A 13,754-nucleotide genomic window follows, 5' to 3' on the forward strand; every position below is an offset into this window, starting at 1 on the left:
GGACCACACACATGCATGCACACACGCATACATACACATGGATCACATGCGTGCACACACATGCATACATATACACGGACCACACACGTGCATGCACACACACATGGATCACACGCGTGCACACACACACATGGCACACACTGACAAAACACGTCTAGTATCCTTAGTGGCTGTTTGCACACTACAGTATTTTTCACGGGCCTCCGGGACATGGATCACACACGTGCACACACACACACATGATACGCATTGACAAAACACGTCTGGTATCCTTAGTGGCTGTTTGCACACTACAGGCCTCCGGGCCATGGATATGGCTGTTCCATAGGTTTCTTTGTGCACAAAGCTGTGAATTTTATCAATTATGGCTCAGATTTCCAGTGGAAATGGGGGACTATTTTTCCTAGATGCACCAGGAGCTCCTGGTAAAACATTTTTAATTAATTTGCTGCTTGCAGAAATTGGCTTAAACAATGATATTGCCTTGGCTGTTGCATCATCCGGGATTGCGGCCACTCTTTTAGATGGAGGGCGCACGATTCATTCAGCACTAGGATTGCCCTTTAATCTAGCGCTGTCTGTATTATCACTTAGGCTGGGTTCAGACGGGGTTTTTGGTCAAGATTTTGACACGGAATCCACGTTAAAATCCGGCTCAAAAAACGCCTCCCATTGAATTCAATGGGTTCCTTTTTCTGCAAGCAGTGTGTTCCTGCTCGCGGAAGAAAGAAGCGACATGCCCTTTCTTGACGCGGATTCCGCAGCTGAATCAGTCGCAGATGTCTGCAGCGCAACACTCCCCACTAGGGCCATTCATTTGGGCTTAATCCAGAGCAGAATGCCACGACTGGCTGCTGGTGCACTGTATGCACTGCACCGGCATCCAGTTGCAGCTACCCGTTTTTTGGATCGAACTCTGGAGCGGCCTCTGCATCAAAATCCGCTCCAAAAAATCCTGTCTGAACCCTAATCTAAGGGCTCTGGTAAAGCTAAGGTATTACAAACTTACAAACTAATTGTTTGGGATGAATGTACCATGGCACACAAGAAAGCAGTCAAGTCCCTTGATCGCACCTTGAAAGAGCTGCAGGGAACCGACTGTTTAATGGGGGAATTGTAATTTTTGCAGGTGATTTCTGCCTGATGTTACCTGTTCTTAAAGGGATTCTATCATTAAAACTCAATATTTTGTCCCTAACACGTAGGAATAGCCTTCAGAAAGGCTATTCTTCTCCTACCTTTAGATGTCTTCTCTGTGCCGCGGTTCTGTAGAAATCCCGGTTTTCGTTGGTATGCAAATGAGTTCTCTCGCAGCACTCCCCAAGCAGACTCCACAAATGGAATGCCGAACGCAGATGTGAACCAGCCCTTAGGGTTAGTTCACATGGGGAGCAGAAGCGCGGATTTTGGCACCGAGAGTGACGCGTGGAGCCGCGTCACTCTCGGGCCAAAATCCGCCTGCCACGACTGTCGTGGCTTCTCCCTCCGGAGTAGGCTCAAATGAATGGGCCAGCTCTGGAGGTTGCTTCCGCGAGCCCAATCTGCCTGAAGAAAGGACAGCCCTCTCACGGAAAAAAGTAGCCTGGCGGTCTCCATAGACCACCATTGTGAGGGGGCGGATTATGACGTGGATTACGCGCCATAATCCGTCCCCTCTGTGCCTGTGTGAACTAGCCCTTAAAGAAACTCTGAAATTATTGTTAGAGATAAAGAATAGACAAGTATAGTTTTAGTGAATAAAAACCAAAAGGAACTTATTAGTTAATAGTAAGAACCTTTTACCTTGTCCCTCAAATCTTCAGCTTGACGTATTTCTTCCTGAAGGTTAAAAATCCTGTTTACCAGTTCATGGCGATCTTCAAGTGCCTCTTTGCGATCGTGTTCAAGAATATCAACTATGGCTTTGTCTGAATCAGGTAGACTACGGCCTCCATCCTTTACAGAGGTTAAGAGAGGAGAGGTAATTATTGACATGTGACATACAGTATCCACCACAAAACCAAATGTGCACTCAGAGCGGGGCTCTAATTCTCTGTTCCGAACCAATAATTATAAAGATGATATGGAATTGGAGGAAATGGAACCCCCTCATAGAACATAATAACAATAATAATACATTTTATTTATATAGCGCCAACATATTCTGCAGCACTGTACAATTTATGGGATTCAAATACAGACAGAAGGATACATTACAAAGCGATAGTTACTTCACACAATGGGACTAAGGGCCCTGTTCGCAGGAGCTTACAATCTATGAGGTAGAGGAGGTGACACAAGAGGTAGCAGGGGCGGCATTGGAGGTAGAATTGCTTATACAGTGGTCCAGACATTTTTGTAACAGAGGTTACTGTCATTACACAAACATAAAACTTTTTGAGTCGTCACCAGTCATGTCCTTTAACATGTGGATGGTGCCTGGACATATAAAGTTAGCCAAAAACGGCATCATATCATGTGGGGTAATGTGGGAGTGTGAACAGAGGAGGGTTAATTTTAGGGATTCTAATTACGGTACGGAAAGGTTTACATTAAGAATTGTGGTAGGCCTGTCTGAAAAGATGTGTCTTTAGTTTGCGCTTGAAGCTGTAGAAATTGAGAGTTAATCTGATTGTCCAGGGTAGAGCATTCCAGAGAAGTGGTGCAACTCGGGAAAAGTCTTGTATACGAGTGTGGGAGGTTCTTATGGTAGAGGATGTAAGTCTTAGGTCATTGAGTGAGTGGAGAGCACGGGTTGGGTGTTATTCAGAGATGAGGGAGGAAATTTAGGGAGGTGCAGCATTGTGGAGAGCCATGTGGATGAGGGTGATAAGTTTATATCGTATTCTATAATGAATAGGCAGCCAATGTAGTGACTGGCACAGACTGGAGGCATCGCTATAGCGTCTAGACTGATAGATGAGCTTGGTCGCTGCATTCAGAATAGATTGTAGAGGGGAGAGTTTAGTAAGGGGAAGACCGATTAGTAAGGAGTTACAGCAGTCAAAGCGAGCGTGAATGAGAGCGACAATAAGTGTCTTTAATGTATCTCTGGTAAGGAAAGGGTGTATTCTGGAGATGTTTTTAAGGTGGAGGTGACATGAGCGTGCAATATCTGTACCCATTCTTAAAGGGTCTATCTGGTTTCTAATCTTAGGATAGGCTGCAGTGTTGTTCCATAGACTTCACTGGGACATTGCTGAAGTACCTGCACACAATACAAGAAACTGGATAATAAAGGCCCAGAGAAACCCAGATAACTTTAAATGTTTTTTTTGTCATGTCCAGGTGTATGTATCGGGCTCTGGATCACTTGGTATCGGGCCTGGCCAGTCAATGGGGACCTCTGTAGGTTATAGGTGTTGGCTGAGGCTCCAATGCGGCATGTAATATGCAGCATACAAGCATCAGCGGGCCCCTGGTAAGTGTCTACAGGAACCACTTTCCACTGGTTATTAATGCAGATTCTGGGACCAGTTCTTGCACATAGTATGTGTGCGTCTTCTATTCTGATTCCGAAACCTTCACTGCTGCTAGGACTGGGGAGTAGAATAAAGGATGCACACATTCTGTGTGCAAGGACAGGTTCCCGGAGAGGCATCAGTAATTAGGGAAGCATAATGTTATTATAATAATAGTAAATGTATAAGAGGAGTGGGGGGAACTATTACTCATGGGGCACTATTAGGGCGCAATTACAGTTATAGTAATGTTATTAACTGTATTAATTGTATTACTGTAATAGTGCTATAGTAGTCCCCCCCCCATACACAGGTAATATCACCTGTGAGGGGGCACTATTACAGTAGTAGTGCCCTCACTTACTTACATTACCTGTGTGTTTGGGAGGAGACTATTACCTGTGGGGGACACTATTACAGTTATAGTGCCCACCACAGTTAATAACAGTCCCCCCCCCAAACAGGTTATTACAGTAATAGTGCTCCCTGAGTATCCCCTGCCCTACCCATACTTTTATTAAGGGCGCTGCCCATACCACCAATAAGTTATCTCCCTTAATAAAGTATAGGTAAATGTATAAATATAAAATTAAGTATGGTCTTTGGGCAGTTTTCTTATAAACTGCCAAATCGCTATAACGCTGCCCCGCCACCAAAAACCTCACCCCAAACCGCGCTCCCTGCTGGGCCGCGGGAAAATTGGCTTGCATGAAAGTGGTCCTAAAACAGCAGTTCAGTCCCAATGGACCTAAATGACGGCAGTGGACCCAAATGACGGAGAGCCTGGCGCAGATATAAACTTAGCGGCAGCAAAATGAATATGGTTTTATTTAATTTCATCATGGAGGAAGGTAAAAATGCAAAAGACAGTGAAAAAACATGTTTAGGATTACTTTTTCCATTGCCTTTTTTTGCAGCTGCATTTCACCATGTTTGGTCTTAGCCTTATAGTGATTTTCTGAGACATAATATATATTTCAAATAATTAAAGAAGCCTTACTGACTTATATTATCCCCCCTGTTTCAGCAGTAGGTCAACAATCTTTCTGCATGCCTGTCTACTCCATGTGACCTCAGTCGTGAGGCTACCGTTATGACGTGGAGAGGTCGGGCTCATCATCACTACAACTCTGAAAACAACGGCCAGCAGGGACAGAGAAGTGGCAGCACTAGAATGGCACAGCATCAGAGAGGTGAGTATGGCCTCTTTAGTTATTTTGTAAGACTTCCTGCCTTTGCCTAGATTTTTTTGGTCCTTGGAAAACCCCTTTAATGAACTCCTAATTATTTTCAATAATGACTGCCAGTTATGAACTAGTTTGTTAGTTTCGTTCTTCTAAAGCAACATCTTATTACCTGTAGCAAGGACTGAAACTCTTGTATTTTTGTTTTCAGCATTTCGTTTTCACGCTCAAGTTCCATCATTTGTTCTCTCTTAGGTCGATTCTCAATATCATTTTTCAGTTTAAGAGATTGATTTCTTTCCAGTTTACACTCTTCTTCTACTTTATTCAAATGATGCTTTAGGCGGTCAATCTGCAATTAGTTGGAAATGTGGGTAATAAGATAAAATAAGATACGTTAATATAAGATAGGATAATTCTTTAATAGTCCCACCATGGGGAAATTCAATGTGTTACAGCAGCCTGGATAATACAGTAATATAAGAAAAAAACACAAACATGCTCAGAATAGCAGATAAAAAAATATACTAGTAGTCATAGCAACTAAAGAGTAAAAGAAAAACTACAGTATCATTAGTTCTCTGTGCGGAGTGATCTTCACTTATCCTGGTATTGATTATACAGCCTGACCGCGGTTGGGAGGAGGAACCTCCGATAGTGTTCTTTCTCACACTTGCAGTGAAGCAGTCGGTTACTGACAGTACTGCCCAGTGCTGTCATGGTCTCATGCATGGGATGGGAGTTGTTCTCCAGCAAGGAGCTCACCATGGACAGTATCTTTCTGTCACCCACCACCTCTACTGGGTCCAAGGGGCTCCCCGGGACAGAGCTTGCCCTTCTTTCTTTTTTTAAAAACTATTTAAAGAATTGTATCAATAAAGAGAAACAACAACGATGATAAACCTGTATCATTCCAAGAAAAAACGCAAATAAGGTAGCGGTACAATACACCAATAAACAATATCAAATAATAAAGGTTATAAGGAAATGATCAAGACAAAGAAAACAGGCAGGGACAAATAAGGGCAAGACTACACAGGAGAACACAAGAGCACTGAGAGCAGGCTCTTCTAATCAGCCTATGAAGTCTATTTATGTCCCTGGCTGGTAGGATACTCCCCCAGCAGGCCACTCCGAAGAAGATGGCTGTTGCTAGTGCAGAGTTGAAAAAAAGACTCTAAGAAATGCCCCATGGACTCCAAAGGCCCTCACCCTCCTGAGCAGGTAGAGAGCCTGCTGTGAGACTGCAAGTGATCAGCCTAGTCCAGTTTATTATTGAGGAGCACACCCAGGTACTTATAGGTCCTGACTATCTCAATGCCTGTCCCCTAGATGTCCACCAGATTCAGAGCACGTCTCCGCTTACTAAAGTCCATCACCATCTCCTTGGTCTTCCCAGCATTAATCCTGAGGTAGATCCGCTGGTTTAAAAATCCTGGTTTAAGTCTCTGTACTCCCTATCGTCACCATCAGTGATAAGGCCTACTATTGCAGAATCATCAGAGTACTTTTGCAAGTAACAGCTAGATGAGTACAATGTGAAGAGGAAAGGGGCAAGAACTGTACTTTGTGGTGGCCCCATACTACAGATCACAGTGTCTGACACACAGCCCAGGGCTCTCACATATTGAGGTCGGTTTGTGAGCTAGTCTAGGACCCAGTTGGACAGCTGATGGTCAACTCCATCAAGGTCCAGCTTGTCTCTCAGTAACCCTGGCTGAATGGTGTTAAAAGCACTGGAGAAAATGAAGAACATTATTCTCACAGTGTTCCCTGGTTTCTCCAGGTGAGAAAGAGCTCTGTGAATAAGTTGTAGTACTGATCACTGAATAGTCAATGTTAGGTATAGCATATTAGCCAGGGTAAATTACAATGTAGGGGTAGAATGGAGAAATGTGCGGAAATTAATATATCACTACTGGGGTTGTTGCTGAGGAATATGGTAGAGACTGGAACACAGAAGCTCAATGCCATCTTTACAAGGAATAAAACAGTGCCATGAATGATTTGGGAAACATGACTCATTTTCACGAACTGGAATAAAAAGTTTTTGAGGTCACACTGATAAAAAAAGAAAAAAATTGCAAAGAAACACAGATTTAGCTGCCTATTCACCTACATGATGTGGTTCTCAAATCTACCCACTAGTCTGGCCACAACGATGAATCATAATGCACTAAGCTGATAAAGGTCCTTTTTCATAGGTCAATGAAAAAAAGGTTGCTCCTTATCACTATCCTAAGCAAAAAGGGCAGCTATCAGCTGACAAAAGAGCAAATGTTTATCAACTGATCTCACCTTTTATACAGACCTATGCAGACCAAAACCTGAAAATGTAAACACATCCTAAAAGTTATTGGCCCAGATTTATTATTGTGGTTATGACTATACAGTGGTGTAAATGTGGTGCATCTTCGTTGGATTGTGGAGCATCTAGTTTGGGATAATCTGTCAACTTGCTACACATGTGGTTGTGGTTAAATGTGCCATGGTGCACCAAAATTGTATGGTTGGAGCGATGCTTCTGATTACTTGACACGGGGGTCATGATGATAATGGAACCCACAGATCCATCATTATCATCCGATGGATCAGATGAGTAAAGTTAAACTTTCCGGACAACCCCTTTCACAGGCTTGTGTAAAATCAAGAGTAATTTATCTTTCTTCATTTACAAGTAAGATATTTCATTTATGATGAAACAAGGTTTGTTCATACAATTCAATGTAATACTAAATATCAAAGTACATCTGGCTATAAGAGAAAGATACATGAAGTTTATGTGTCATATTGTGGAATACAGTTTTAAAGGAAAGTGACACCAATAAGTCAACTATGACTGTACTCACTAAGGGTATCCTTTAAAGGGAATCTGTCAGCATCAAAATAATCATTAATCTACTCACAGCACCTTATACGGCTTCTGAGACAGTTTCCAAATATGCCTGTGTTATATTGGACTTCTGCTTCTTTCCTGAGAATTTCGTTGTTTATAATTATGCTAATGAGTTTTAGCGGCGTTTACTTTGCAGCTTGAGATACAATAGCAGACATAACAAATAGACGTGTGTCACTGTACCTGGAAAACAAATCCGACACTGTCTATCCGTGGACAACACTTATAAATAGTTCATACTGACCTCAAGCTGTAAATCACGACTTCTCATGACAGCCATGTTCTTCTCCTCGCTAAGTTGAGCAAATCTCATAGCTAAGTTATAATTTTCATCCTTTACTTTGATTAACTCATCATTGCAGTTGTTTCGCTCCTCCTTCATTTTGTTGTAACGGTCCTGAAATGTCATCAGCTCTAAGTTGACAAGCTTTAACTGTTTTCTCTCATCCTCCAGAAGTCTGGAATTAGCCACAAGTTCACACTTCTGAACTTCTTTTGTCTTTAACTGCTGCTGCAATTTTATGACCTCGTTCATCAAGAACTGAGTAAGAGCTTCATGTCCCTCTTCAACTGGAAGATAACACAAGTGTTGGCACAAATGTTATATTTAATATAAAGCTTTATATTTGGCTTTGTGCTAATGAGTTAATAAATCTAGTCTCTTTTTACTATATCTTCATAACCATTTCACTTTTATCACTTACTAGCTGGTACCCGCGACTTCGTCTGCGGTGATTGTGGAAGTGGGTATATACAGGCGCGGGTAAGGTTTTCGTACTGTGTATAAGGGATGGGATATGAAATGTAACTTTGTATCTTGTTGCTGCTGTAATTCAGAGAATACGTGAGACTTTTGTGTTGAATGTAATTTGTATTTGAGCTGCTATACGGTGTTGTGAGAAACTGTACATAGTGTCTTTGGGACAGAAGTATTTGAAGTTAACCCTTTCCCGCCTATGGCATTTTGGGATTTTCGTTTTTTGTTTTTGACTCCCCTCCTTCTAAACCCCATAACTTTTTTATTTCTCCGCTCCCAGAGCCATATGAGGTCTTAGTTATTGCGGGACAAATTTTTCTTCATGATGCCACCATTATTTATTCTATATATTGTACTGGGAAGCAAGGAAAAAATTCTGAATGGTGTGGATTTGAAGAAAAAAATGCATTTCTGCGACTTTCTTACGGGCTTTGGTTTTACGGCGTTCACTGTGCAACCAAAATGACATGTCCCCTGTATTCTGTGTTTCGTTATGATGCCGGGGATACCAAATTTATAGGGTTTTATTTACATTTTGACCCCTTAAAAAAAATCCAAAACTGTGTTAAAAATTTTTTTTTGAAAAGTCGCCATATTCCGACAGCCGTAACTTTTTTATACGTGCGTGTACGGGGATGTATAGGGCGTCTTTTTTTGAGGGACCGGGTGTACTTTGTAGTTCTACCATTTTCAGGAAATGTTATTGCTTTGATCACTTTTTATTAAAATTTTTATCAGAATCAAAACAGTGAAAAAACGTCGGTTTGACACTTTTGACCATTTTTCCCGCTACGGTGTTTACCGAACAGGAAAAATATTTGTATAGCTTTGTAGAGCGGGCGATTTCGGACACAGGGATACCTAACATGTATGTGTTTCACAGTTTTTAACTATTTTTATATGTGTTCTAGGGAAAGGGAGGTGATTTGAATTTTTAATCCTTTTTATTTGTTTTTATTTTTTTTTTTACTTTTTTTAAACTTTTTTTTTGCATTTATTAGACCGCCTAGGGGTATTGACATGAGTGGGCGGTGTCGCGGATTGTCAGAGCAGTGGGGGTCGGCAAATATGGCTGCTCCAGGGCGTTAAAGAGAGCCTCCTAGAGTATCGTTAAGGTGAGGAGCAAAGTGGTAAAGTATATGTATATGTGATTGTGTGGGGTTAGGGGCGAGGCTGTAGAGGGCAATATGAATTTTGTGGTTTGCTATGGTCCAAAGTGTGTGAGATTGCAGAGATGGTGGTGTGAGTTTGGGTTTTGTGGGGGTCCTGGCACAAACGTATGTGCGGTATTGTGACGAAAAGTAGCCTATTGCGCAATCGGGTGTATTAACTATGTTTGTGGAAACTTTCAGCCAAATCGGTTGAGCGGGTTTTGCGTGATTGAGGAACAAACATCCAAACATCCAAACTCACAAACCCACAAACTTTCACATTTATAATATTAATAGGATTTTTCAATTTAGTTACACTTTCTGCTATGGGGAAAGTATCTGATGTTACCTCGAATTAGTAGGCGAGCTGCTGTTGACTGAAATCCGTTCATAATCAGTATTTGACATCTTCAAAAACTGATTTCAAACAGTCCAGATGAAAACCCATTCATTTCAATGGGTTTAAAAAGTAATCAGTATGCAATCAGTTTGTGCCATTCTGTCTGCTTTCAGTTTTTTTGTGCAGAGAGAAAAGTAGAACTTGTCTCCGTACTCAAAATAACCCCTCGTTCACATCTGCATTTGGTAATCCATTCAGGGAGTCTGCATTGGGACCCCCCGAACAGACTACCGAATGCACTTGCAAGCGGTGTGCAGTGAAAGCACACGGACCCCATGGACTATAATGGAGTCTGTGTGCTTGCCGCGAGATCTCTGCACGACTCATGTGGAGAGGAAAGTGGATTGTGAACTACTTTCCTGTCCACATGTTCCCTGCAGAGATCTTGCTGAAAGCATACGGACCCCATTATAGTCTATGGGATCCGTGTGCTTTCACTGCACACCACTTGCAAATGTGTTTGTTATTCTGTTTGGGGGGGGTCCCCATGCGGAATGAGGGGTATTTTTCCAGACAGAAAGTAAGCAATCAGTTTTCTTTCAACATTGAGGTCTATAGAAAACTGATTACATACTGAGAGCAATCAGGGCTCGTTCACATCTGCGCCCGGCACTCTGTACTTCAGGTTTCCGCAGGTTACCTGCATAAAACAGAGCAGGAGACAGAAACCTGCAGGAGTCTTTCTCACCCATTCATTCGAATGGGTGAGAAAGATGTCCGGCCGTGAGCGTTTTATGCTCTCCACCGCGAAACCGGGTTTTATAATCCGGACACAGAGTCGGACATGCAGTACTCTGTGTCCAGATTTAAAAAAAAAACGGTTTCGCGGCGGAGAGCATAAAACGCTCACCGCCGCTCACGGCCGGACCGGTCTGTGGTTTCCGTCTTCTGGCATGCAGAAGACGGAAACCACAGAACGGACAGCTGAACGCAGGTGTGAACCTAGTGTCAGTTTGTTTCTGTTTTGCACATGCTCAGAATAAAGAAGGGAAGAAAAAGAAAAACTGATTACATACTGACTACATACTGACTACATACTGATACAGTTTTTATCCGGATAGTTTGAGGGTAAGGGCTCGTTCACATCTGCGCCCGGCACTCCGTACTTCAGGTGTCCGTTTCCTGTATAAAACAAAGGCAGGAGACGGAAACCTGCAGGACTTTTTCTCACCCATTCATTTGGGTTTTATAATCCGGACACAGAGTCGGACATGCAGTACTCTGTGTCCGGATTAAAAAAAACGGATTCGCGGCGGAGAGCCTAAAACGCTCACCGCCGCTCACGGCCGGACCCGGTCTGTGGTTTCCGTCTTCTGGCATGCAGAAGACGGAAACCACAGAAACGGACAGCTGAACGCAGGTGTGAACCTAGCGTAAGCAGGGGTGAACCTGCCCCTTTTGCCGCCCAAGGCGAAGTGCAGAAAGCCGTTCCCCCCCCCCCCGCTGGAGGAGCGGGGGCGTGGCTTTAGCGGAGGGGGCATGGCTTAGCAGAGGGGGCGGGGCTTATCGCCGTTCGCTGGCAGAGAGCAGGCCCAGAGACTGCCTGCGCTCTGCCTGAGCGTGCGGGGAGGCTGCTGGAGCAGCGCTGCTCCAGTGGCCTCCCCAAACCACCGCTCGGTGCTAAGCCAGTCCAGGACAGCTTGTCCTGGGCTGGCTTAGGTTAGCAAAAATGCCGCCCTCCCTGAGGCCCTGGCATAGCGCCACCTGAAGCGCTCGCTTCAGGTCGCCTCATGGGAGGTGCGGCGCTGAGCGTAAGGGTATGTTCACACATTAGTATGCCATCCCTCCGTTTGAATTCAGTTTGACACTTCAAAACGGATTGATACACATACTGATTGTATACTGACACCTTTTTATGCTGATAGCAAAGTTCTCTGTCCCCTAGAGGACAGATAAGGGGATTAAAAGTAGCAATTGCAAACAGAATAAAGATAAGGAAATATAATAAATGTCCTTATGTCCTCCTTATCTTTACTTTGTTTACAATTGCTACTTTTAATCCCCTTATCTCTCCTCTAGGGGATGGACAGCGTTTGCTATCAGCATAAAAAGGTGTCAGTATGCAGTCAGTATGTGCATCACTACGTTTTGAAGTGTCAAACTGAATTCAAACGGATAGATGGCATACTGATGTGTTAACACAGCATCATCAGATTCCTATTATAAACACTCACCAACTATTGTGGAGAATCTTCTGGTTGGTTCTTTTCCGGTTACTAACTTGTAGAGTTCAGGGTAGTAAAATTCAAGGCTTTCCAAGAACACAATGTAACCTCGTTGTCCTTTTGTGTGAAGAATATCCAGGAGCCGCCCTGCATACAGAGAAATTATAAAAATGATATGAAATTACACATATTATGACAGGTTACCTGGTCTATGTAAACTAGCTAATAGAGATGAGCGAACAGTGTTCTATCGAACACATGTTCGATCGGATATCAGGGTGTTCGCCATGTTCAAATCGAATCGAACACCGCGTGGTAAAGTGCGCCAAAATTCGATTCCCCTCCCACCTTCCCTGGCGCCTTTTTTGCACCAATAACAGCGCAGGGGAGGTGGGACAGGAACTACGACACCGGGGGCATTGAAAAAAATTGGAAAAAGTCATTGGCTGCCGAAATCAGGTGACCTCCATTTTAGACGAATAGTGGATTTCAAATCCGGGTCATATGAGAATGTGAACTTTGTGACTATGAGACAGGGATAGCTGTACAGGCAGGGATAGCTAGGGATAACCTTTATTTAGGGGGGAATGTTATTAAAAATAACTTTTTGGGGCTCTATCGGGTGTGTAATTGTGATTTTTGTGAGATAAACTTTTTCCCATAGGGATGCATTGGCCAGCGCTGATTGGCCGAATTCCGTACTCTGGCCAATCAGTGCTGGCCAATGCATTCTATTAGCTTGATGAAGCAGAGTGTGCACAAGGGTTCAAGCGCACCCTCGGCTCTGATGTAGCAGAGCCGAGGCTGCACAAGGGTTCAAGCGCACCCTCGGCTCTGATGTAGGAGAGCCGAGGGTGCACTTGAACCCTTGTGCACCCTCAGCTCTGCTACATCAGAGCCGAGGGTGCGCTTGAACCCTTGTGCACACTCTGCTTCATCAAGCTAATAGAATGCATTGGCCAGCGCTGATTGGCCAATGTATTCTATTAGCCTGATGAAGTAGAGCTGAATGTGTGTGCTAAGCACACACATTCAGCTCTACTTCATCGGGCTAATAGAATGCATTGGCCAGCGCTGATTGGCCAGAGTACGGAACTCGACCAATCAGCGCTGGCTCTGCTGGAGGAGGCGGAGTCTAAGGTCGGACCTGAATGGAGACTGGTGTGGAGCGATCTTAGACTCCGCCTCCTCCAGCAGAGCCAGCGCTGATTGGCCGAATTCCGTACTCTGGCCAATCAGCACTGGCTAATGTATTGTATTGGCGTGATGAAGCAGTGCTGAATGTGTGTGCTTAGCACACACATTCAGCTCTACTTCATCGGGCTAATAGAATGCATTGGCCAGCGCTGATTGGCCGAATTCCGTACTCTGGCCAATCAGCACTGGCTAATGCATTGTATTGGCGTGATGAAGCAGTGCTGAATGTGTGTGCTTAGCCAATACACGCCAATACAATGCATTAGCCAGTGCTGATTGGCCAGAGTACGGAATTCGGCCAATCAGCGCTGGCCAATGCATTCTATTAGCCCGATGAAGCAGTGCTGAATGTGTGTGCTTAGCACACACATTCAGCTCTACTTCATCGGGCTAATAGAATGCATTGGCCAGCGCTGATTGGCCGAATTCCGTACTCTGGCCAATCAGCACTGGCTAATGCATTGTATTGGCGTGATGAAGCAGTGCTGAATGTGTGTGCTTAGCCAATACACGCCAATACAATGCATTAGCCAGTGCTGATTGGCCAGAGTACGGAATTCGGCC

At 43.8% G+C, this 13,754-nt stretch overlaps 1 protein-coding gene across 1 annotated transcript in view; it reads right to left on the reverse strand.

Annotated features, from left to right (window-relative positions):
• Positions 1-13,754, reverse strand: part of CARD11 (caspase recruitment domain family member 11) — a 119,674-nt gene that overhangs the window by 66,180 nt on the left and 39,740 nt on the right. Inside the window, exons 3-6 of the mRNA XM_075285123.1 lie at positions 12,003-12,140; positions 7,765-8,090; positions 4,797-4,976; positions 1,783-1,935 (exon numbers count right to left, since the gene is read on the reverse strand). Of these exons, the coding sequence (XP_075141224.1) occupies positions 1,783-1,935; positions 4,797-4,976; positions 7,765-8,090; positions 12,003-12,140 (797 nt within the window). The remainder of the gene's footprint in view (positions 1-1,782; positions 1,936-4,796; positions 4,977-7,764; positions 8,091-12,002; positions 12,141-13,754) is intronic.

Source organism: Leptodactylus fuscus, chromosome 8 (assembly GCF_031893055.1).
Source record: "Leptodactylus fuscus isolate aLepFus1 chromosome 8, aLepFus1.hap2, whole genome shotgun sequence".
Taxonomy (NCBI): Eukaryota; Metazoa; Chordata; class Amphibia; order Anura; family Leptodactylidae; genus Leptodactylus; species Leptodactylus fuscus.